Source organism: Brassica rapa, chromosome A06 (assembly GCF_000309985.2).
Source record: "Brassica rapa cultivar Chiifu-401-42 chromosome A06, CAAS_Brap_v3.01, whole genome shotgun sequence".
Classification (NCBI taxonomy): Eukaryota; Viridiplantae; Streptophyta; class Magnoliopsida; order Brassicales; family Brassicaceae; genus Brassica; species Brassica rapa.
The window spans coordinates 17,289,561-17,311,988 of NC_024800.2; the positions used below are offsets into that span (position 1 = coordinate 17,289,561).

The 22,428-nt window shown below is 34.0% G+C and overlaps 2 protein-coding genes and 1 long non-coding RNA gene across 7 annotated transcripts; 2 read left to right on the plus strand and 1 right to left on the minus strand.

Annotated features, from left to right (window-relative positions):
* Positions 1–3,073: 3,073 nt before the first annotated feature.
* On the minus strand, positions 3,074–7,818 carry LOC103873505 (U-box domain-containing protein 32). Of its 2 annotated transcripts, none has more exons than XM_009151913.2 (10): positions 7,395–7,818; positions 6,827–6,948; positions 6,466–6,587; positions 6,259–6,363; positions 5,921–6,066; positions 5,654–5,817; positions 5,180–5,326; positions 4,268–4,795; positions 3,470–4,186; positions 3,074–3,397 (listed from the first exon to the last, which is right to left on the minus strand). In XM_009151913.2, exons 1-10 carry the CDS (start codon positions 7,564–7,566, stop codon positions 3,215–3,217), a joined length of 2,406 nt encoding a protein of 801 aa, XP_009150161.1. In that variant the 5' UTR covers positions 7,567–7,818; the 3' UTR covers positions 3,074–3,214. The 2 variants fall into 2 exon arrangements, with proteins under 2 accessions (XP_009150161.1, XP_009150162.1); XM_009151914.2 differs by having other exon boundaries at positions 6,466–6,577; positions 7,395–7,508.
* A 1,546-nt stretch (positions 7,819–9,364) lies between these two features.
* On the plus strand, positions 9,365–13,845 carry LOC103873504. Of its 4 annotated transcripts, XR_004448806.1 has the most exons (7): positions 9,365–10,180; positions 10,319–10,376; positions 10,473–10,650; positions 10,763–10,895; positions 11,748–12,725; positions 12,817–12,940; positions 13,022–13,845. It is a non-coding gene; the product is annotated as an uncharacterized LOC103873504 (long non-coding RNA). The 4 variants fall into 4 exon arrangements; XR_004448805.1 differs by having other exon boundaries at positions 11,748–12,940; XR_004448804.1 differs by having other exon boundaries at positions 12,817–13,845.
* A 6,009-nt stretch (positions 13,846–19,854) lies between these two features.
* LOC103873502 (signal recognition particle 9 kDa protein) lies at positions 19,855–21,044 on the plus strand. The gene is made up of 4 exons (XM_009151912.3): positions 19,855–20,033; positions 20,236–20,304; positions 20,517–20,610; positions 20,732–21,044. The coding sequence occupies exons 1-4, from the start codon at positions 19,962–19,964 to the stop codon at positions 20,806–20,808; spliced, it is 312 nt and encodes a 103-aa protein (XP_009150160.1). The 5' UTR covers positions 19,855–19,961; the 3' UTR covers positions 20,809–21,044.
* The last annotated feature ends 1,384 nt before the right edge of the window (positions 21,045–22,428 follow it).

A 22,428-nucleotide genomic window follows, 5' to 3' on the forward strand; every position in this document is an offset into this window, starting at 1 on the left:
TTATAAATTTACGTTGAACGCAAGTTAAATCCAACATCTGCGCGGGGGCGCGGGTCAAGATCCAGTTGTATCTTATTATAGGAGAAAATTAAACCTTGATTACTAAAGTTTATGTGTGACTTTTAACAGTTTAAGTAATTTATACTCGTTTTGAAAAGTTCAAAATACATATACAAAAAAAATTCTAAATTTTTATTATATGATTAATATAATTGTGTAATTTATTTTAATAATAAATAATTAAACAAAAATGCTAGAAAGTATACATATTGTTAGCAAATATTTATTATTTAAAATTATTAATTGCCATATATATCTTAATCACATTAGGTAATTCTGTAGATTTTATTTAAAGAAATAATATATATAATTTCAATCTGATAAATGAATGGTCCATAATGGACATACTATATAATATAACATTCACTAGTAATTTAATTTTGGACTAACAAAATTCTTAATTGATTCTCAAGGCGACACGTAAGAAAAATTAGTATTTCAACTACGTGACAACTCAGCAGGACACTTTTTTAATTAGTACAAATTACAGGTTATAACTTATAAAATGTTTCTCTATTAATATATAGGAGATTATTTGACATCATTGTTTAGTGTACTAAGAGTTCCTTCTTGCACAGATCAAGTATCCTACTGGTAGTATCTTCTGTCAGCTGGTATCATTGGAGCTATGTACAGGTAAAATAGAGTGGTGGAATCTACTTGCGCGAATGCTCGATAGTTCTCCTAAATTGCAAATCCTCAAGCTGATCCCTGTAAGCCATTTCATTAGGCAGCTAATTTGTTTTCACAAGTATTTTGATGATCTAAAGATTATTTGGATTTAGGCATATTATGTAAGGGATGAAGATTATCCTCTGTGAGTGGAAAATGGATCCAACCTAAATGTGTACCAGAATGTTTGGTGTTGCATCTTGAGACATTTGTGTGGAAAAGATACAAATGGAGACAAGAAGATGAGAAAGAATTGGCTACATACATTCTACAAAACTCGAGATGTTTGAAGAAAGCAATTTTCTCCACAAACAACCCGGAAAAGGTTGAAAAGTTGGGAAAGAGACGTGAGATGCTCAATGAGTTGACTTGTGTTGTCAGGGCTTCTTCAAATCCGAGTGATCATCACTTGAGCTTTTACTATGCTGTTTTGGCCATTGCAAATCTTTCATTTTGAGATATTCAGATAAAATTTAAAGAGCAGGAGGTGTGGAAAACACACAAAGCTGGGAGTGAGAAATCATTCAGTTTTCTGATGAAAGTTGAAATTGGATTTTTGAATAGTAACGTCTTTTTAGATGAATGAAAAACAAGTAGTATAATCATCATATTGATTTGGATAGGCCGTTTAACTTTTCCTTTTGTTACAATAACGAGTAACTTATGGAACTATCCAAACTAGTATGCATTGAATGAAAATCTATGTTTTGCAAATTGCAATGATAGAAGTTTGTTAATTTTATTTTTGAAAACCATTCTAGAATCAAATTCAGATTTGTTTCAAGAATCTGCAATATGTAATCTTAGACAAACCAATATAAAATAATGCGACTGAGAAAACTGATAAGATACCTATAGATGTGTTGAAATGATAACAACATATTGATGATACATAACACTGAAATGGTTCCCTTTTTTTTGTTTCTTTTGTAAATACATTTAAATTGTTCCATGATTTTGTTTCTATAAAAATGGATTTTATTTTTGTATTTCTTAACCATTATAGTATTTTCTAATGGATTTAGCAATATTTACATGTCTTCTTTATTATATTTAACTGATTGAGCTTCAGATATAGTCAACCACCATATCGTAACAATGCTATGTTGCTTATACATGAACTGTCAGTACCAGTCACAGCAGCTGTAGTAAGACGCCACAAGGGCCAACACCAAACATACCTAGCCTTTCTGCGTTTGCGTTCTATAGACTAGCTTTTTCCAGTTGTCGATATATAAAGATGTTCAATGCGGTTGAGAAGTTCAGATATTCTTCGCTCAGATAGTGGCAGCGACCTCTAAGGTTCTTCTTCTCCTATCATTGCAGCCTTAGCCAAATCGTCTTTCAGTTTTACTTTCCCTACTGATATAGACAATGCTGAATTCATCTTCTCAACCTCTGCCTTTAAAACAGCTATCAGAATCGTATAAAAAGATTGACTGTTTATTAATTATTGATTTTATTATTGACTTTCAGTTTGGAATAGTGAATGAAAAATACGAGTTCTTCACGTTCTAGGACGTTGCGTTGCGAGGCTTCAACTTCTTAGCTCACAAGCTTCTCTCCATCTACTTGCTTCTGATTCAGCTTCTCTTATTACATTCAACAACTCTTCTACCTAGAGTAAGAGATTCACTGCAAAAGTAAGAAAACAAGAAAATGTAAGCAGGTCACGTCGATGAACATCATGTTCTCTTCTTCTATTGTCTGAGCTTGTTCCCTGTAATGTTCTTTAACCGCGCTTCTTCCAAACTGCCGGAGCAAGAAAATGAAAATAGGAAAAAATACGTCCTACTCTAAATAGAAAGATTGACTTCATAGATGAATTATCCTCGATATTACTTAAAATCTAATATAACTTAGAAATTTTAAATTATTTGATATTTGACAATGATGATATTAACACACAGATTTTCTTATATCAATATTGCCAAATATCAAATAATTTAATATTTTGAAATTATATAAGTTGTAAATAGTGCTAAAATTATTAATGTATAAAAATTTTAAAAATTAGTTTTATAATAAATTAATGTATAAAAATTTATATATTAGTTTTAAAGTCTTATAAATCAATCTAAAACAATGTATAAATTATTATAAATATATTAAATATTTAATGACTTTTAGTAATAAAACCCCTCAACTATTTTTGAATCGTAAAAAATCCTCTCAACTAAGTTTTCAACACTATAAACCCCAACTTATAAACCGTTAACCTCGGTTACAGTTTTTTTAGACGGGAAGTAACATATGTTAACAAAATGAAAATTGAAGGTTTATTTCATAGAATTTTTAGTTAAATTCTTTTTTACGATTAATATTTAGTTGAGGGGTTTAATTACGAAAAACCCATTGTAAATGTGGCTTTATATATTTTCCATACGTTTGAGTAGTGAATTTACAAAGTGACAATCTAAAAAATTATTGGGAGTTAACGTAGCAAGTGTTTGTCCCTTCAAAAAGAGGCAAAAAAGGTAAATCACCATTGGTTTTGCCAATCTTGGATAGCTAGATGAAGAGCATGATTAGGTATGAGATTGCAATCTTCCATCTTCAGGTTTGTCATCGGCGATGTATCGTGCCCATTCGCTAACCATTCCCTAATCGCTTCCGCTTCGTAAGTAAACCCATCTGCTGCAATCAAAGGATCTTTCATCACTTCCTGTGTTCACAACAAAGAAGACCAGTTTATGTTTTGTCTTAAATCCTGATCATCAAACTCTGTTCAACGTACCTGAAAAATGGGGCATAGGTAATGAGAAGGAGGCTTGCGTGGAACTTTCTGGTTCGTGTACGATGATGAAGGAAGTTCTGGGGCTTTCATACGATCTATAACCCGTAGAACGATGGGTAAGTCTGGTCGGTTCAACGGGTTTTTCTTACAGCAACGGATGGCTATATTAGCTAGCTTCTTGCCTCGTGCGACTGGCCAATCGCCTGCTGAACTATCCAGAACCGCGCTGATGTTATCATTCTCAACAGCGCATTTGACGTCTCTCAGTACCCCAGAGAGAGGTCTTCTGGTGAGAAGCTGAAGGAGAATCATTCCAAACGAGTATATGTCTGACTCCAGCGTCATTTCTTCAGAGACAAAGTAATGTGGATCAACGTGGGGATCAGATTTGTCGACTCCATCGATCGGGATTAGCTGAGAGATCCCGTAGTCGGTAATCTTGGTGACGAGGTTAGAGTCGAGGAGAATCTTAGACGGTTTTAGGTTACCATGAATGATACAAGGAACGTTTGAGTGAAGAAACAGGAGAGCTGAGCATATCTCAGAGGCGATCCTGATCCGAGACTCCCATGGAAGCGCAGGAACGTTGTTTGCAGATGAAAAGCAGTCTTCGAGGCTCCCGTTGGGAATGTATTGATAGATAAGAGACCGAGACTCTGGACAAGTACCCACTATTGTTACCAGGTTTGGATGCCTTACTCTGCTTAAAATCTCCATCTGTCATCCAAAAAAAAAAAAAAAACAATTAGAACATCTGCGGATGATGTTTGCATATGTAATATAATTGAGGTTCTTTACCTGACGCTCAAACTCAAAGTGATTCTGGGATCCATATGAAGGCAACATCTTTACAGTTACTTGAAGATTTTGAAGATTCCCTTTGTAGACACTTCCGTATTTGCCTTCTCCAAGTTTCCAGGACGGATCGAATTCGTTAGTAGCTTCATTGATTTCCATAAAAGAATTGTCGAGCATTTCTGACCCCGAAGACTCTACAGACTTTCCTTTTACCAGTCTCTTTAATGCGTTTACTTCCTTTATAGCATTCTCGTGATCGATGCGGATCTCATCCCTTCTCTGCCTGAAACTTTTCAAGAGCTCCATAGCCGTATCAAACTTGTCACCATGTTCTTTTTCCAAGTCTTGCAGTTTCTTTATCTGGCTCTCCAACTTAAGATTATCACTCTGAACTATCTGAAGTTTTTTCATGAATCCGCTGTTCTGCTCTATTACTGTCTTTACTTCACCCTTTTCTTTCTCTAGCAATTCCTCTAATTTCCTTCTTCGACTCTGCTCCTTAATGCATAAGCCCTCCAAGGCTTTCGCCTGTGAGATGGCATGACGATAACCAGAAAAAAAAAGTTAAACCGGGAAAAAAGAGTTTGACAAAGTACCAGTGGCTTAAGAATCTCTAGCAGTGGCATCAACTATTCAACTATTGTAGACTCTTTTGCTTTTTATTTGTTGTGATGAACAAAAGCGCATGGATATATGTACCTGCTCATTTCTATTTATCAACTAAATTTCTGTAACCTAGCTAAACTTAGCTATCTACGAACCCCCAGTGAAAAATTTCTTTTATGTATGTGGTTATAAGATGTACTGATTTATCTATCGCGCTACGAGCAGATATGGATAGATATACTATCACTTTCGAAAATTATCATATTCATTTTCTTAGAAATCTGAGAAATAATTTGGACTTATAACCTTGCATAAAGCCTCCATGGTACTGTTATCCTCTTTCCATTCCTTCCGAGCTTCCCCATAGACAGTTCTCTTTGATTGGCCAATATCATGCATGGCTTTATCATACCTATGAACTTCGCGCGCTACATTTCCTTCACGCTTCTTCTCCTGAAATTCCATAGGATCACCCGATTACCAGGCTGACTCTTACTAAAAATTTACAACATCATGTGACATGATTCATGTCATCTTCAAGTAGCGGTTTCAACATATTGCAAACGCAGAGATACTCTCTAAATCGTTTCTACAAAGTTACATTCTAAAACCTCTCTATATCAATAACTTGAAGAAAAACCGGCCCCTCTAATTAGTTGGCAAATTGAAGTCTTTTCACGCAAAATAATACAAACAGTAAAGAGATTTACAGTTACTGCATGACCGAGTATCATCAGTATGAAAGATGAACTTAAGGATGAAGAAGTGAACTCTTTCTACCTCGACATTTGAGGGAGTACGGGTATCTGAGCCAACTACTTCAGGGCTAGCCGGCTCTGGACCAACCTGCTCCCCAAAGGAATAACTCGAACCTGAAGATAAATGAGTAGTTGGTCTTGGTTCCACCTTTCCTCTCTCCAATAGACCGGTGTCTTTTTCACCATCTGCACAATTCTGTAACAAAGTTACCATACATAGACAATATACAACCGGTAGCAAAGGACATAATATGCAGCGGGACCTTGCAAAACCCAAGCAAAGCGCTACCTTGTTCAAGGAGGCTACGCCAATATCTTAACCTTCTCCTCATATAAGAGGATTCCAGTTTCTCTGATCTCCTTGTCTCAGTGTCTGAATCCAGCTGTACTAGGGGAGGCATTGTTTGTCTGTTATTACCATCGTCATTTGTTGCCCTGTTTTCATCTTTCAGTTATATGAATAGAGGTAGAAAACAAAAAAAAAACAGATAGTAGAATCATTTAATTGAAGGTATCAAAGTTTCTACAGATGTATCTAAATAAGCAAATAGTTTAGCTAGGGAAAGACGACGATTTAAGATGTCCATTCACTCTTTGTGTAACATTCGAAAGGAAAAGTAGTTTTACCTTGTAAAGATAAGGTAGCCTTTACAAAGAAACCAAATATGGCAGGAATCAGGAGCTTTTTTGCAAACGAATATGGCTTTCTTGGATTTTAAATCCGTCATTCTCCTGACATGTCAAAGTTAAATAGATAATACGAATGTCAGAGGTTAGATGAAAAACGTTTATAACATAAGTCATAAGAGATCAAATAAAGAATCATATATTTACCATGAGTAATGCTTATCTGATGCAGCTCCCATTACGAGCCACTTAATATTATGTCGAGCAATCAAGTCTACGATACCTTCCTCGATATTTTGTCCCGCAATGCAAAGCTTATCTGTTTGAACCTAAAAAGAACTATGTGAATTCAGGGTTCCTGACTAGGAATGCCTTAAAACTAAAGTAAGCTCTACAATTTTGAGGACCGAAACAACAGGGGAACAAGGTTTTTCCGTTTAGGTTATAACTTTATATGAAAAACTACATCGACCAATAATATCACATGAGAATATAAAAAGAATTGCCTTCTTTGAATTAATCTTGAACACCAATAGACAATACACCAAAAAAAGGAGAGAATTAATACCTGAGTTTCAGATAAAAGGTGTAGATAGGAATCCATAAGCTCATCCACTTTGTGTTTATCAACACGCTCAATCACCTTGACAGCATGTTTCCTAAAGGTACCACCAGCAAGTTTCTTGTGTGCTGTAGGTAAGCAAAGGTAAAAAATCTCAGAAATTACTAAGTTTTGGAAATAGAATGGTAAAAAGGAAAACGGACAATAGCTAAAGTCATCAACTCATGAGTCTTCCACAAAGAAACTTAGAATTTCCAGTTCTAAGACAAACAAACCAATACTGGTCTTATTTACAGTAGAAGCAAAGTAGTGTCATCATCATTCCAATGTTGTCCACTTCAACTTGATACAGAAAATACTTTGAATCAATTGTTTTCTTCTTACATTCACTTAATCAGGAAAATGGATATTATATGCTTTCTCTTCCTCTTGTTAATATAGTAAAACAATTATAAGGTTCAATCATGAGCAAATCTATTGAAAGGTTAATCCACTACACCCAGAACAATTCAACAGATGTATACCATAACAAAAAAAAGTAAGTCAGAGAGAAAGAGAAGCAGAAGATTCTCACTCCAGGAGGCAGGCCGAGCAGGACGATGGACGTAAAGCAAGCAAATCTTCTTGCCGGAGAAGTTTCGCGCCGCCCATAACACCGTCGTTTTGCTCCTCTCCACATCTTCCGCCACCGCCACGAATATCGTCTCATCCACCTCTAAAGCCACTTCGTCTCCAATACTCCCCATCTTTGTCTCTCTCTCTCTCTCTCGATTAGCTTTCTACAAGCATCTCTCCTCCGATTCCATGATGCAAAGCCTCTTTAATTTTAAAGTGGAAGTCGTCGTCAGAATTGGAATCGGTCTGTGGCTCGGACTGAGTCGCTGACTCGGTTATGAGTCAACCTGTTTACCTCTTTTGGATGAACAGTCTGATGTGTTGAGCGGTAGTATTCCTATTTTCCCGACCTGTAATTTTATTTTATATTGGAATATATATAAAAATTAAGAAACGTAACATAGACACATGTGAAAACAGATTTGGAGTCTTTTGACAAATGTTCACATTCTGATACGTTATATTTTGCTAATATATTAATGTTCAAAAAATCACTAGATGTTAAATTAGAATTAAGCTAAATTAGAAATTGACCTGCGAGTCCATTCTAAATTAATTTTTACTTTTTTTTTATAAATGGTTTAATAACATTTTCAACATATAGATATAAGTTATTTAGATATTTTTAGTTTTTAAGAACTTATCCGAACCTGAAAAATTCGACTCAAATCTTGACCAGAAATTTATAATATACAAACATAGGTTAATTTTAAAATCTAAAAAATCAATACTCAAACAACTTTATATATCAGAACATGTATTTGGATGTCCATATCTAATTAATTATGTAAACAAAAAATGTTTACCGATTTGAATAGAATAGATATGGAGTTTGATATGCGGCCCATACGGATATTTGTTTTTACTGTTATAAAAATCAATAGTTTTATATAATATATAAGTTATTGATTTTTAAAAACTATCAATAGTTTTTAAAATATAATGTAACATTTACCCGTATTACATATTTGTTTCAAATGACATGTTTACACATAACAATCTTATTCTGTATATGTAGTAATTATTGTTTATATATATTCTTACAATTAGATTACATTGAAAAATAGTTAGAATAAAGCCTATTAACATAAAAATAGACCAAATGGGTAAGATACTTTAAAAGTAAATAAACAAGCCAATGTAATACAGTAAAAATTAGAATGAGCCTATTAACATAAAAATAGATTAAATGGTTAAGATGTTACAGAAAAACAAAATCGTTAAGATAATTTAAAAAGGCTTAAGATGAAGATTGTGCTATAATAAAAGGAATATTTGCATATTTAGAATTCCATTTGCAGCTTAGGAATGGCTTACGATCAAATGTCATTTTGTTTTATTAAGACAATTAAATTTGGATTGTTTAGGAATGCAGTTAAATGACAAAAAATTCAATGGCATAAACTTGTAATATTAAAAATGAAGTGGGGTTAATTCCAGATTGTACTTCAGTTTTAATAGATAAAAAAAATATTGTTTAGTTAGATGCCTAAACCAAGTTAAACAAAATTACTCTACACAAATTATTTTGTTTAGATCCAATTAGTTTATGTTTGGTTTCTTTTTCAACGCTAAATAATTATATTATTACAACTATGAAATATATTACAAATGATTCTACACGCCTGATATAGAAGCATTAATGAACTCTTAGTCAAATTTTACTGGACCAATGGAGTTTCCACGCTTATGTTCGTTTAGAACACTGAAATATATTACCTTATATGGAAGGATCTTCAAACTAAAATACTTTAAAGTTATAATTCCAGTGCTTTTAATCTTTATAACTAAATCTTTTCTATTAAAAAAGAAGTACTATTTATATCTATTACAAAATAGTCATACTAGAAGTCTAGGTCCATATATTCAAATAATATTTTTATTATTTACATTAGTTTATTTAATGTATAACATTTCTAAATAATTATAAGGATATTAATAACAAATCCATTTTAACTATAAATTTAAATTTAGTGTTAGGAATAACAAAATCTGTTGAGAAAAAATCTAACAAAATCTTTTAAAAATATTTTTTTTAATTAATGCACTGATTAATTTTGTAATTAGTAGTATAATGTTATCCTATATATTAAAAGTAGTGACTTCTCAATAGGTGGCAATCATACAGAGATTCTCAGAAAAATTCTCTTAATCCTATTGGTTGATTTTGATAATTTTTTTTTTTAAATCAGCAGGAAAGAGTTAACCTAGAACTACTTAATTTAGGTTTCCAAACACTCTCAAGAAATAAAGACAAAACACTACGCTTTTCTCTTTTGTCGATTAGAAGAACCAAAAGTTGGGATTTTTTCAAGGTTTCCCTTTGATCATTTTAATTGGATTTGGGGATTAAATTGATATGGTGAATCGAAGTCCGACCAGAACCAGAGGAGTTCGTCAGGTGGATCGGTAATATCGGTTCTCGGAACAGTGAATGAAGGTCGATCGAAATCAGAGAAATCGGAGAAGTGCTTCCTTGAGAACCGGTGGACTTGAGAAATGGTTCATATCAAATATGTAGGTATGAAGATGGAAGATCATGTCATGTTCTTCGTTGTGCTCTTCTCTTTATCTGTTCAGACGATCGGTGGAAGATTCAAAGCGCCCCCCCCCCCCCCCCCCCTTGTTGCAGCAGAGCAATACTAATGGATTTGGTTTCAGCAAATCGTTCAATTCCATTTACGATACTTCTATGTACGGTAGATTGCAGCTCAACAATGGCCTCGCTCGTATTCCTCAAATGGGGTTAGTTTCTTATTAGTTCCGGTTTTGATGTGAAAAAAGGAACAACGTTTTTGTCTCTGTCGTGGTGTAAAGTTTATAACTTTTGAAGGGTGTCTCTCTTATTAGACTTTGTGTGTGTGTTTTGTTATAATCTGACAGATGGAATAGCTGGAACTTATTTGCTTGCAATATCAATGAAACTGTCATTAAGAAACTGGTAAAAAGCTGCTCTCAAATGTTTCATATGATGATTACTTTTTGTTATTGTGTGTTCATTGTAGTTACTGATTTTTTAAAAACTTCAATTAAACAGCTGATGCTTTGGTCTCATCTGGCCTGGCTGATTTAGGATACATACATGTCAATATTGGTACTGTTTGTCCCCTTTGAACCTGACTCGTCATTACTTTTTATCTATAACTGATTCATGTTTCACAAGTTTTTGTTATGTTGCAGATGATTGTTGGTCCAATTTGTTACGTGATTCAAAGGTAATATTACTTGTACTAGAGAGTTTCTGTTTGATCTTCAAAGTACTAATTTGTAGTGAGCTCATGATGTCCTAAGGGGTGTGTGTTCTTCTGTAAAATGTTTAATTCCCAGGGACAATTAGTTCCACATCGTGAAACCTTCCCGCAAGGGATTAAGCTTCTTGCTGATTATGTTCATTCAAAGGGTCTCAAACTCGGTATATATTCTGATGCTGGGTAGGTTCAAGCTTCATGCACTCTTGGAGGTATATTCTTTCCTTGGAAAAGATTGATTGAGAAATGGTTCATATCAAATATGTAGTTGTTTGGAGCTGGGGATATACCAGTGACTTTTCCTAGATAGTTGTTAGACCAATTTGAAGCGTTCGGTTTTCTTGGGCGAATGTAACTGTAGGATTTAGCATAAAATATAGATTCCATAGCCTGTTTAGAAAATCCCAAACTTATTATCGATTTTGAAAAGAAGAACATGTTTTTGTAATAAATAAATTAATTTATTTAAAATTACAAGGGGATTTTTGTATTACTTGCGCAAGTTGCAAAGTAACTTATGAATAGTTTAAATGTAAGTTACCTTATTTAGAGAAAACATTTCTTGCCCAAGTTATTATCACATTTTTGAAATTTTAAATACCAATTTACCTAAATGTTTCTAAATTCTTAATTCGTTTGTAATGACTTACCTTATTACAATATAAAATCCCCGGTGAAATAGTTAATAGGGGGATAACTTTCTTTAATATATTTCAATATTTATTGTGAAAAAATAATATAGAAACGTCATTTATTTTTATATTGTCGACAATATAAAGTTGTCTTAGTGAGAATAAGCATTTCTTGCGCAAGTTAGTAACACATTAATTCGACTTTTAAATATTTCTAAATTGTTAATTCGTTTTTAATGACTTACCTTATTTTAAATATGCATTACTTGCGCAAGTTCTTATATATTAAATGCAAACCAACTTATGACAATGTAGAGTTAATATTTTTCTTTAATCTATTTCAATATTTATTGCGGAAAATAAATATTCAAACTAACTTATTATGAAAGTAATGTTGGAAGTGTCTAAGCTTGGATGCTCTGTTTTTTTTAGGTGGTTTTTACTATCAATCGATGCTAACAATGCTGTGAAAGTAATGTTGGAAGTTGGAGGACGATACTTATAAAGATGGTTGTTTGAAAATGATGTGATAGTACATGGTGATGGAGGACACATGCAAGGCAAAAAGGCTGTGGTTTACCGGTGTTGTCATTTTATTACGAAAGTTATTCGTTGCTTTTTTGCATGCTTCTTGATATCACCAAGCAAAGTCATTGTTTGTCTTATGCATTTGTATATTTTGTGTCTCAAAAAATAAAAATGAAAATTATTTTATTCATATATCCGAGATTTCTTTCTTATGGAAATGCATTCAAGTATTTGAATAACGACATCCGAGATTTCTTTCTTAATAAAACCTAATAAAAGTTAGAAATTTACTTCACCACTACTCATGTCCTTATTCATACGAATAAGAATATTTTGTTGCTCAAACAAGAAATTTACTTGACCTAGGTATCTCATAAGCTCTTATAAATAAAGTTTATATACTCGACATTATATAGATCATATTTCGCCAAAGATGTTACAATATCCACTCTCTATCTTCTGTATTATTATGTTATCACTAGGTTATACAAATCAAGTATGAAGGTTGATTTTTATCTTTTCAAAACACAGTCTTCTTGAAGCAATGGAAAGCATGAAGAAAACAATTTCTGAAATTATTGAAGCAAGATCGGTAAATATTTTATTTTTTTCATTTTCCCAATCGTTTTCATTTTTTTATCATACTAATTCAAATATGATTTCACTACAATTTTAATCAAAATAGGCTGGAACGTGTGTGGTTGTTGCTAAAATTGATGCTATTGATTTGGAAAAACCATGGTATTACACTGCCTGCAATTTTTGCAAAAGAAAAATGGTCAGACAAAGAGATGGTTTTGAGGGAAACGTGCAACATCTTCAACAGAACCCTCTATACAACTGCAAAACATGCAAAAAGGATGTTCAACATGCTATTCAATTGTATGGCCTTTTATAAACATTAATCTTGCTACCTTTCTAATCTCATATTATTATATGTTCTGAAACTAATTAAAATTGTTTATTTTTTTAGTTACTACTTGGTTGTACATATCTATGATGAATCAAAAGGAGAAGCCAGGTTTTTGCTTTTCAACAATATTGTAGAGAAGCTCATTAGGAGACTTGCGTTTGAGTTAGTCCAAGAGGCTGCTCAGGTATTTCCTTCATTTCTAATATATATTAAAGAATATTTCATTTCTATATATTTGTGTAGAATTATTTATTTTTTTTTACAGGAAAATCCACATTTTCTGCCTCAATCTCTAACTGATTTAATTGGGAGGAAACTTCTATTTAAGATCACTATCGGAGCTTATGGTAAAAAAAAACAAAATTCAGCATATGTTGTTGATTTAGTGATTGACGATGCAGTCATAATTCAACACTTTGATCCACATGTAAGATTTGTTTATAGTTATAACTCACAATTATTTATTTTGTGCAGCCACATGTTGTGATTTTTAATGATTATGAGTCGGAAGATGACTGAGTATTTAAGCGGTGATGGTAATCCAAAAGAAAGGAAGAAAGTTGAAGTCCATTATGCACATGAAAGTGGAAGATTTTAAGAAATGATTTGTTTTTATTTTCTTCAAATTTCATTATTTTTTCCATTGTCTCTGTTTTTGGTTTTATAGTTATGAGCATGAATTATTAGTTGTTATTTGATTCTTTTTTGTAAACAGCTCCTTTAATCTAATTTTGTTTCCACATTATAGCCAATTTATTCTTTAAAATGTTAAATTTGAAAACCAATCACTAGAAGACAGTATAGAATTATATATCTAAGGTGTTAAAATATGGTTAACCTTATATGTTAAACTTCCAAAAAATTCATAATAAATCATGAAACAATGTAAAAGAAGATATTATAGAATTATATTGTCATAAAGTATTTTCCAATAAATATCATATTTACTTGCGCGAGGAATACACAGTAACATGGTAAGATTTGATAAGTAAAATTTATTTTGCAAGAAAGGATTGTACGTATATTTTGAAGATATAAAAAAATGTGCAAGTCATGGATCGATCTCTATTATATTTTGGTGAAGAGGTCGGCTTCTGAACTCTAATCTTCACTTTAGTGTCTAAGCTTGGATGCTCTGTTTTTTAGGTGGTTTTTACTATCAATCGATGCTAACAATGCTGTGAAAGTAATGTTGGAGTATCAATCTGTCAGTTTAATATTATTTTCTGACTATTTCGATGACAGTATGTCAATTTAATATTATTTTCTGTTAAATAAAATTTAGAAATTTATGAATCTATCAAATAATGTTAACCCGTTCAATTGCTTACAAAATTTAAGAAATTTTAGAAATTTATGGATATTTTGTTTTCTTTATCGAGAATTGTACTTCATAATTTATATTATTTATGGATACAATTTTGAATTTTATTATATTTTCTTTTAATATGTCTACATAACTTTTTCGATATTATTTATGAAAAAATAATATTATTCGCTTAAAATAAAGAATTACAACACATATACAATACAATTCTAATTAACGATAATATAAAATCTGTTACTTCTAAAACTATACACTATTTATTCCATATTTTGAATGAAAATATCTTCTTAAACACACAAATTATTTTGGGACGTTGCAATTATACATACACACAATAGCTTCCTCTTGATATTGAAGTTACTTTGTTCCCTCTCGTCCATGTCAAATACTGAGTACCAGCTTTTCTCCATGGCTGATGCTTTCTCCCAAAGACGGTGGTATTATGATGTAAAATCCGTTACTTCTAAAACTATACACTATTTATTCCATATTTTGAATTTTTTTATGCCCGCACAGGGTGCGGACCAGTCACCTAGTTTTACTTTAGGAGGTATGTTAACTTAATTTTATAAAAAAAAATTATATATCAAAAATGTTTAGAACCTCCTGAAAGCAGTCTTTTTTATGGATGAAAACTAGAAATGTTCCAAATTTTATATTACAATAACCAAATAAAAATAAATTATGAATAAATATTTATTTTATAAAACTAAATTGCTATTACATGTTTGTTCTTTTTATAATAAACAAGGACACTAAGAAATGATCAAAAGAACAAGTTATTTGCCGATAAATATTCTAGTATCATTACATGAGGCAAAGAAAATAAAGACAGAGACGAGAGGGAATATTGTACGCCTTTAACGATTGACCCATTGGAAAAATCTTTGTTGCCTTAGCTTTTTCATGCTTCTTCCTCCCCATAACTTTCGAGTTTCTTGTCCAAAAAAAAAAGCTGAAACATATCCAAGATGAGAACAAGATCACTATCAATACCCATCAATCTAACAGACATACTGTCTATCAATTGGAAACATCCATCAGACAACAACATGCTTGTATCTCTGCTGAAGAACATTCAACACATATTTCATACAAGTTGAGATGGGTTAAGTATCTTGCTTATCAGCTTGAAGTGATGTCCGCATATCTGGTTCTTAGTTTTGCAGTGCCCTGCTGATACCCAATTGAATAGCTCCAACTTGACATTCAAACCAGGCATTTAAGTACATAGTTAGAACATACTAAATGCTAGGATAATTATTGATTTGCATAAAAAGTGATTGTTGAGGAGTTTAACCCATAGTTCCACCGCTATTAATAATGCATTTAATATTCCAACTACCTAAAGTTTTGGTTTCAGCAAGTGGACGGAGAAGAGCAGCGCGATGATCAAGTATAGAGAAATATATACCAAACTCTTTGTCTTTAACAAGGAACTTTCCTTTCCCAAGAACAATCCAAACACGGGCAATGCTACATTTTCTTCTCCTGGTTCCATAGGATCTCCATGTTCCATCCATTTGGCAATCTCCTATTGAATCTGGAGTTCTGTCTCAGCTCTTGAAGATTCTTTAAACTCTTCTCACGGAGAATATTTTCGATCTCACTCAAAGGAGGCAGTCCATCGACTCTTTGAAAATCCTTCAAGGCTATTAAACTATCCAGCATGTCAGCTGTTATACCAGACTTAGCAATAAGGTCTCCAAATGCTCAATAGTAATAGTAAGTTCCAAATCAGTAAAACAAAAAAAAAAGAACTCTTATGTTCACTATACTGAGCATTGTTAAGCAAATGCATTAAGCACAAAACTATCAACTCAATCACAACTCTTTCTACGTAAATGCTCATGCATATCATCCGCATAGAAAACATGACTATAAAGTTCACGTGACAAATTTGCATCCACTAATTAGCTACCCATTCGACCTGATTCCAAAACTAGAACATCTTTGAAGCAAAAACTTAAAAGCAGCTAGCAAAGTTGTAGGTTTTGACCTTTGATAATCCCAGTGATCTCTTTCTCTTCCTTATCAAATACCTCCTTCTTCGCACGTTCTACACGCTGTTATCAAAGCTAACGAGCATATTGCAGCTAGTATCAAACACGACTTTATCATCATCTTCCTCCTTCAAATTCCATGGCTTAGACATATCACACCCATTAGATTTCACATCTTCGCTAGCTCCAAAACCATTCACCACCTCACCTTCGAGACCAAACACTACCGTGTTCTTGAAAGCTCAAGGTGTCTGTTTTGTGTATAGCAAGTTTCAGTTTAAATTTTAGTTTGAATGAGTCTTTTCCGTTGAATAAGTCTCCTGCTTTGTAGAAGAAAGTGTTGAGTTGTTTAAGTAGTCAGTTGGTCTACGTTTTTTTTGTAGTAGTTGTTGTAAGTCTTATTGAAGTTATATTTTCATTCAAGGAATAAACAAGCACTTTTCAGATATCTTTTGCTCATCATCTTTCATTCTAATTAGCAACAAGTGGTATCAGAGCTTGCAATGAGCCTGGTACAAGAGAAAGAGAGATCAAGATGAGTGAGAAAGATACTTTGATTGTACCAAAGTTTGACGGAGATTACGAGCACTGAGCGATTCTCATGGAGAACCTGCTCAGGTCAAAAGAGTGGTGGGAGCTTGTCAAAACATGAATCACAAGACCTGAAAGGAATGTAATCGTTATTAGAGTACATAGTGCCCAACTTCAAAGGTTAAGAAGAAGTTCTGAAGTTTTGGGAAAAAAGATGGGGAAACTATCACCGAATACTTTCTCAAAGTCATCGAGGTTGCCAATGACACACGCAACCTAGGAGAAGACATGCCGGATGTTAAGGTAGTTTAAAAGATTCAACGGACACTCGTAGAAAAATTCACATATGTTGTATGTGCTATTGAGGAATCAAACGGTGTTCAGGAGATGACGATAGATGGGCTGCAGATTTTTCTAATGATTCATGAACAAAATCTCAGCAGACATGTGGGTGAAGAGCATGCCATGAAAGTTGAAGGGGAATGGAGATCAGATTGTGGAAGAGGCAGATGCAGGAGTCAAACATAATTTTTTGAACGAGGTGGATGAGGGAACTCAGACTTCAACAAAGATACAGTTGAGTGCTATAAGTGACATAAGCCGTGACACTTCAAATCTGAGTGTCAAAGCTGGGACAGAGAAGCAAATTGTGCACAAATGGAGGCAGACATACTTCTTATGGCATACGTAAAAGACCGTAGAAGATGAAGAACATGTTTGATTCTTAGACTCAAGCTGCAATAATCACATGTGTGGTACTAAAGAATGGTTTACAGAGCTTGACAATAGCTTACGTCAAAGTGTCAAGCTAGGATACGACAAAAGAATGATGGTAGAAGGGAAAGGCAATCTCATGTTAGAGATAAATAGAGTGATCTCTGTGATTACCCCAGTCTACTACGTCTCGGGGCTGAAGAACAACATATTCAGTGTAGGACATCTACAAGAGAAGGGACTGAGGATCATCGATCATCATAGAAGATGGTGTGTGTGAGATCAAAAGTAAAGAAAGAAAGAAGTTGATCTTCCAGTCAAAGATGTCTAAGAATCAAATGTTTATGGTACTGGCAATGGTCAAATAGGCTAGCGACGAATCAGAGAGATGCCTGCAAGTCATAACAAAGAGAGATCAACTATGGCACAAGTGGTTTGACCATCTCAATCATAAAGGCCTGAGATCGCTCGCAGAGAAGGAGATGGTTAGTGGACTACCTGCAATTAGTCAAGAAGAAGTGAAGATTGTATATGAAGTATGCATGAAAGGAAAACAAAACCGAGAAAGCATTCCAAAGAAAAAAAATCGTATGAAAGGAAAAACATAGTCTGCAAGTGGTCTACAGTAGCATATGTGGTCTAATCACACCGACTTAAGAAAGTGGTAAAAAGATATATAATCAACTTCATTGATGATTATAGTAGGAAGTGTTGGACTTATTTCTTAACTGAAAATTCTAAGACATTCATAACCTTTAAAGAGTTCAAAGATGCCGTTGAAAAAGAGATGAGACATAGTTTGGTATGCTTGAGGACTTATAGAGGTGGTGGATACAACTCTAAGGTGTTTGGAGAATAGTACAAAAAACTGGAATCAAGAGGCATTCTTACATGGAGAGTTGAATAAAAATGTGTATGTAGAGCAGCCTAAGGGTTTCAAAGTAGAACGTGAAACATACAAAGTGTACAATTTGAGAAAGGTGTTGTATGTATTGAAACATGCACCCAGAGTATTTGAAAGGCGGCGTTGTACATCCATATAGAAGGATACTTCAAGAAGAAGAAGTTTGAAAAATGCTTTTGTGAACACACCTTGTTCATAAAGCAAGAAGGAGAGAGTGTGTTGATTGTGAGTCTCTATGTAGACGATCTTATAATGCTTGGACACAAACTGACAAAGGCTGCAAGTGGAGAAGATGTCAATCAAACAGAGTTTAAACAGCTTGTAGGAAGTCTGAGGTATTTAACTACAACTCGACCAGATCTGATTTACTTTGTGAATCTAGTAAGTAGGTACATGGAGCATCCGAATGAACATCATCTACATGATGTGAAAAGAATCCCGAGGTATGTCAGAGGCACTTCGAGTATGGCATTCTATACAAGAGAGGTGGGGGACAGAGAGTAGTTGGATTTGTAGACAGTGACTATGCTGGAGATGTGGATATTAGGAATAGCATATCAGGGTACGTCTTCATGCTATGAGGAGGAGCACTCTGTTGGGCATCGAAGAAGTAACTTATAGTAACTATATCCACTACATGAGCCGAATTCATTGCAGCAGTCAATGGAGCTTGTCAAGCAGTATGGATGAGAAACATTTTTCAGGAGATGGGATTTAATTAAGGTGAGAGAACTACTGTGTTCTGCGACCATAGCACCACCATAAATTGTCCAAAAATCCAGCATTACACGGTAGGAGCAAGCATATTCATGTTCGCTTTCTAATGGAGCTAGTAAATAATAGAGTTATACAGCTTGAGTACTGCTCAAAGGAAGAGCAAGTGTCTGATATTATGAAAAAGCTGTGAAGCTTGAGGTGTTCGAAAAACTCAGAGGAATGATGGGAATATGTGCGAAGGAGAAGAGGCATGATCATGAAAAATTAAACTGAAAGATGTTCTTTTTGTTTAAGGGAATGATTGAAATCTCAAGGTGTTTGTTTCGTGTCTAGCAAGTTTCAGTTTAAATTTCAGTTTGAATGAGTTTTTCCGTTTAATAAGTCTCATGGTTTGTAGGATAAATTGTTGAGTTGTTTAAGCTAGTCAGTTGAGTCTGCATTTGTTTCGATAGTAGTTGTTGCAAGTCCTATTTAAGTTATGTTTTCATGCATGCTCGGTTCCAGTGGTTAATTTGATTTAAGTAATTTAGTTTTGGTTAATTCGGCCGTACAAAAATTCACAGAGTTTAATTAAACAAAAAATTGGTTTGCTATTCAATTAGTTCAAAAAATTTCAAATTTTGAATTATAATTTTTTTTGAATGATATTTCATTTATTATTATGTTTAATTTAGTTTAAAATAAATAATTTCGGTCAAATTTGGTTATCTTTGGTTATTTTAGTCTGTTCGATTCATAATTTTGCTCTTCAGTTATAATTTGAAAATAAAATTTTGAAAGAACGGACTATTGAACCAAAATCAATATTTTTTCCCGGTCAAAGACATCAATAATCTACCCAAGTTAAACCAAAAGAAAAAGAAATTACGGTTTGGATAGGCTCGGGACAAAATCCCAGGCCTAGGCTATAAATATTTTAAGAAGCTCAGCTTCTCTCCGTCGTGGTTATTTTGGGAATTGTGTCTCCCAGAGATTGCAATCAAATCAATAGCCCCAACTCTGAATCTCGATGGTTTACATAGTTTCATGGGACGAATTCGTAGATCGATCTGTTCAGCTTTTCAAAGCTGATCCCGAATCTGTAAGTTATCTTTATCTTTCCCGATTGCGTTCGTCACAGTTGCTTTGGAGATTTTGAGCTTCATTTAAACTGTTTGGGTTATGATCCGTCTCGAGTTTTTCGTATTGATGATTGATTTGAAATAGGCAAGGCAATATCTACATGTTTTGTTTCCAGAATGCAGTAATTTTGTTTGCTAATGAATTGGATGTTTGGGGTGCAGACTCGGTATGTTGTCAAGTATAGACATTGTGATGGCAAGTTGGTTCTCAAGGTTACTGATAACAAAGAGGTAGGTACACCAAAGGTCACGAGTTAAATAAGCAGATCTACTGGTAGCAGTTTACCTTGGTGAAGCTTGTTTGTGTTTGTTACTCAAAGGTCTATGCATTGAGCTACGCCAAGTTTGAGACAGAGAATTGCCTCTATCTCTGTTGTTAATTAGCTCCTCCCTGTTGTTGCCCTCTTGTTTCATTCTGTGAATTTTTTTTTCTTTGATCTTAGTGTCTCAAGTTCAAGACGGACCAAGCACAAGAAGCAAGGAAGATGGAGAAACTGAATAACATATTCTTCACCCTCATGGCCAGAGGACCTGATGGTAACATCTTCTTTTCTTTAATCTTCATTAAAGAGATTATGGAAGTTTCACAGTCGAATATGTTCGTGTTATGGTTCTATGAAGTTCTACTCTGACTTTATTGCTTACTTTATTTATGCAGTTGATCTTTCTGAAGTGAACGGGAAAGAACAGATGGAGACACAACCTGTGAAGAAAGGAAGAGGACGGAAGCAATAAGTCCCATGATTCTGTTTTTCTTTCTTTCTTTTTGGTATCAAGATTTTGATCCATTTTTGGGGTATTCTGAGTTGGGGATTGTGATGATAGGATTATTAAATATTGGTTCTTATTTAACCTGACTTTGGATCTAAAAATACAACTTTCATCGAAAATGCTAATTATGTAACCATTTTATCATCCAATCTTTCTGTCTGTCCTCTCAGTAATGTGGCAGTCTGTGTGGCTTCAATTCATTTTCTCCCAAGCCCTCCTTTACTCTCAAGTAACATACAAACTAATATTTATCGGTTTTTAATCATATATAGTGATAAGATTTTGTTTTCGTGAGACTTGTCCTGAATTGGAATCAGAATTGATATAATACTCACTCATGCATTTTGACACGAACACCCCAAAAACCGAAATATGACGTTGCTGAAAATGTAACTTATCTCATGCCTGTATATATATATATATATACGTATATAGTGCAACTATTACCTAAACATTAAAAGCATGGAGTTGATAAATAGTTTGTGCACGGCCAAGAGAGAGGAAATCGATCGGCCATTAGCTGATTTCCCGGTGAATATATGGGAAGATCCCTTGACATCTTTTGTAGTTTCCGATACGGTATGTATCTTTCCTTGTCATCACTACATTCTATGAATTATGAATACAAAATCAATATGTTATTGTTTGAAACCGAGTTTGGTCGGAAACAAGTGAGAGAGACGAAACTCGTCGGTGGACTCATTGGTGGACTAGTAACAAAGGCGTTTTATTAGACCGAGAAGAAGTTTGTCGGTTACAAGTAAGGAAACAGACGGTGAAACAAGCCGGTGAAACAGAGTTCACCGGAAAAGTACAAGTCGTCAAGAATTAAATAAGCAAAACCCTAATTCTAGCCGTCAAGTGTGTGGGTTGATTTCGGATCCCCTTTCTTGATGTCGCCTCGTTTCCTTTTATAGCCGGTCTCCATGAGTTAATCACTTTTAATCGCCTGCTTGAGTCGGCTAAAAGTAGTTACGAGCCGAATGTCTCGTCTGTCTTGGACAACTTTTAGTCGCCGTATGTTGGTTTGTTGTTTCTCGGTTTTGGTTAACCAGGTTATCTTTTTCTATAAACCAATTGTTTTGTCCCGGTTGAATTCGGTATGGATTGATATAACCGGTTAGGTGCAAACCGGGTTTCAGTTTGCACTGAGAAGCGGAACTGTCACCATGACATATATTAAGTCTATTTTTGTTATGTTTCAAAACCCGGATACATAATTCGTCAGAAATTTGTCGAAAATTTATGATGAATTTATGACAAATATATTTCTGACGAATTTCCGACGAACATGGTATATTCCGACGAACTTTCGAAGAAAATGGTATATTTCGACGAATTTCTGACGAAAATGGTATATTCGTCGGAAATTCGTCTGTAATTGAAATTTGACAACGAAAAAACCCGCCTAATTTTTTGCGAAGCACCAAAATAAAAATTCCGATGAATTTCTGACGAACGTAATCCGTTAGAAAATTTTAATATAAAAACGTAAGCCCCTTCTGCTTCCTTATTTCTCCTCTCTCTCTCTCTAAACACACACAAATTCTCTCCGATTCTCTCTCTCTAGTCCCGCGATTTTAA

What these genes read in the sequence shown, in the direction of transcription:
- LOC103873505 (XM_009151913.2), bottom strand. Translation starts at nt 7,566, where the DNA reads ATGGGGAGTATTGGAGACGAAGTGGCTTTAGAGGTGGATGAGACGATA. An exon ending in GGCTACCTTATCTTTACAAG is followed by an intron (nt 6,067 to 6,258) that starts GTAAAACTACTT and finishes AGATGAAAACAG; the next exon opens with GGCAACAAATGACGATGGTA. An exon ending in CCATGGAGGCTTTATGCAAG is followed by an intron (nt 4,796 to 5,179) that starts GTTATAAGTCCA and finishes GCCATCTCACAG; the next exon opens with GCGAAAGCCTTGGAGGGCTT.
- LOC103873502 (XM_009151912.3), top strand. Translation starts at nt 19,962, where the DNA reads ATGGTTTACATAGTTTCATGGGACGAATTCGTAGATCGATCTGTTCAG. An exon ending in TCAAAGCTGATCCCGAATCT is followed by an intron (nt 20,034 to 20,235) that starts GTAAGTTATCTT and finishes TTTGGGGTGCAG; the next exon opens with ACTCGGTATGTTGTCAAGTA. An exon ending in AGGTTACTGATAACAAAGAG is followed by an intron (nt 20,305 to 20,516) that starts GTAGGTACACCA and finishes CTTTGATCTTAG; the next exon opens with TGTCTCAAGTTCAAGACGGA.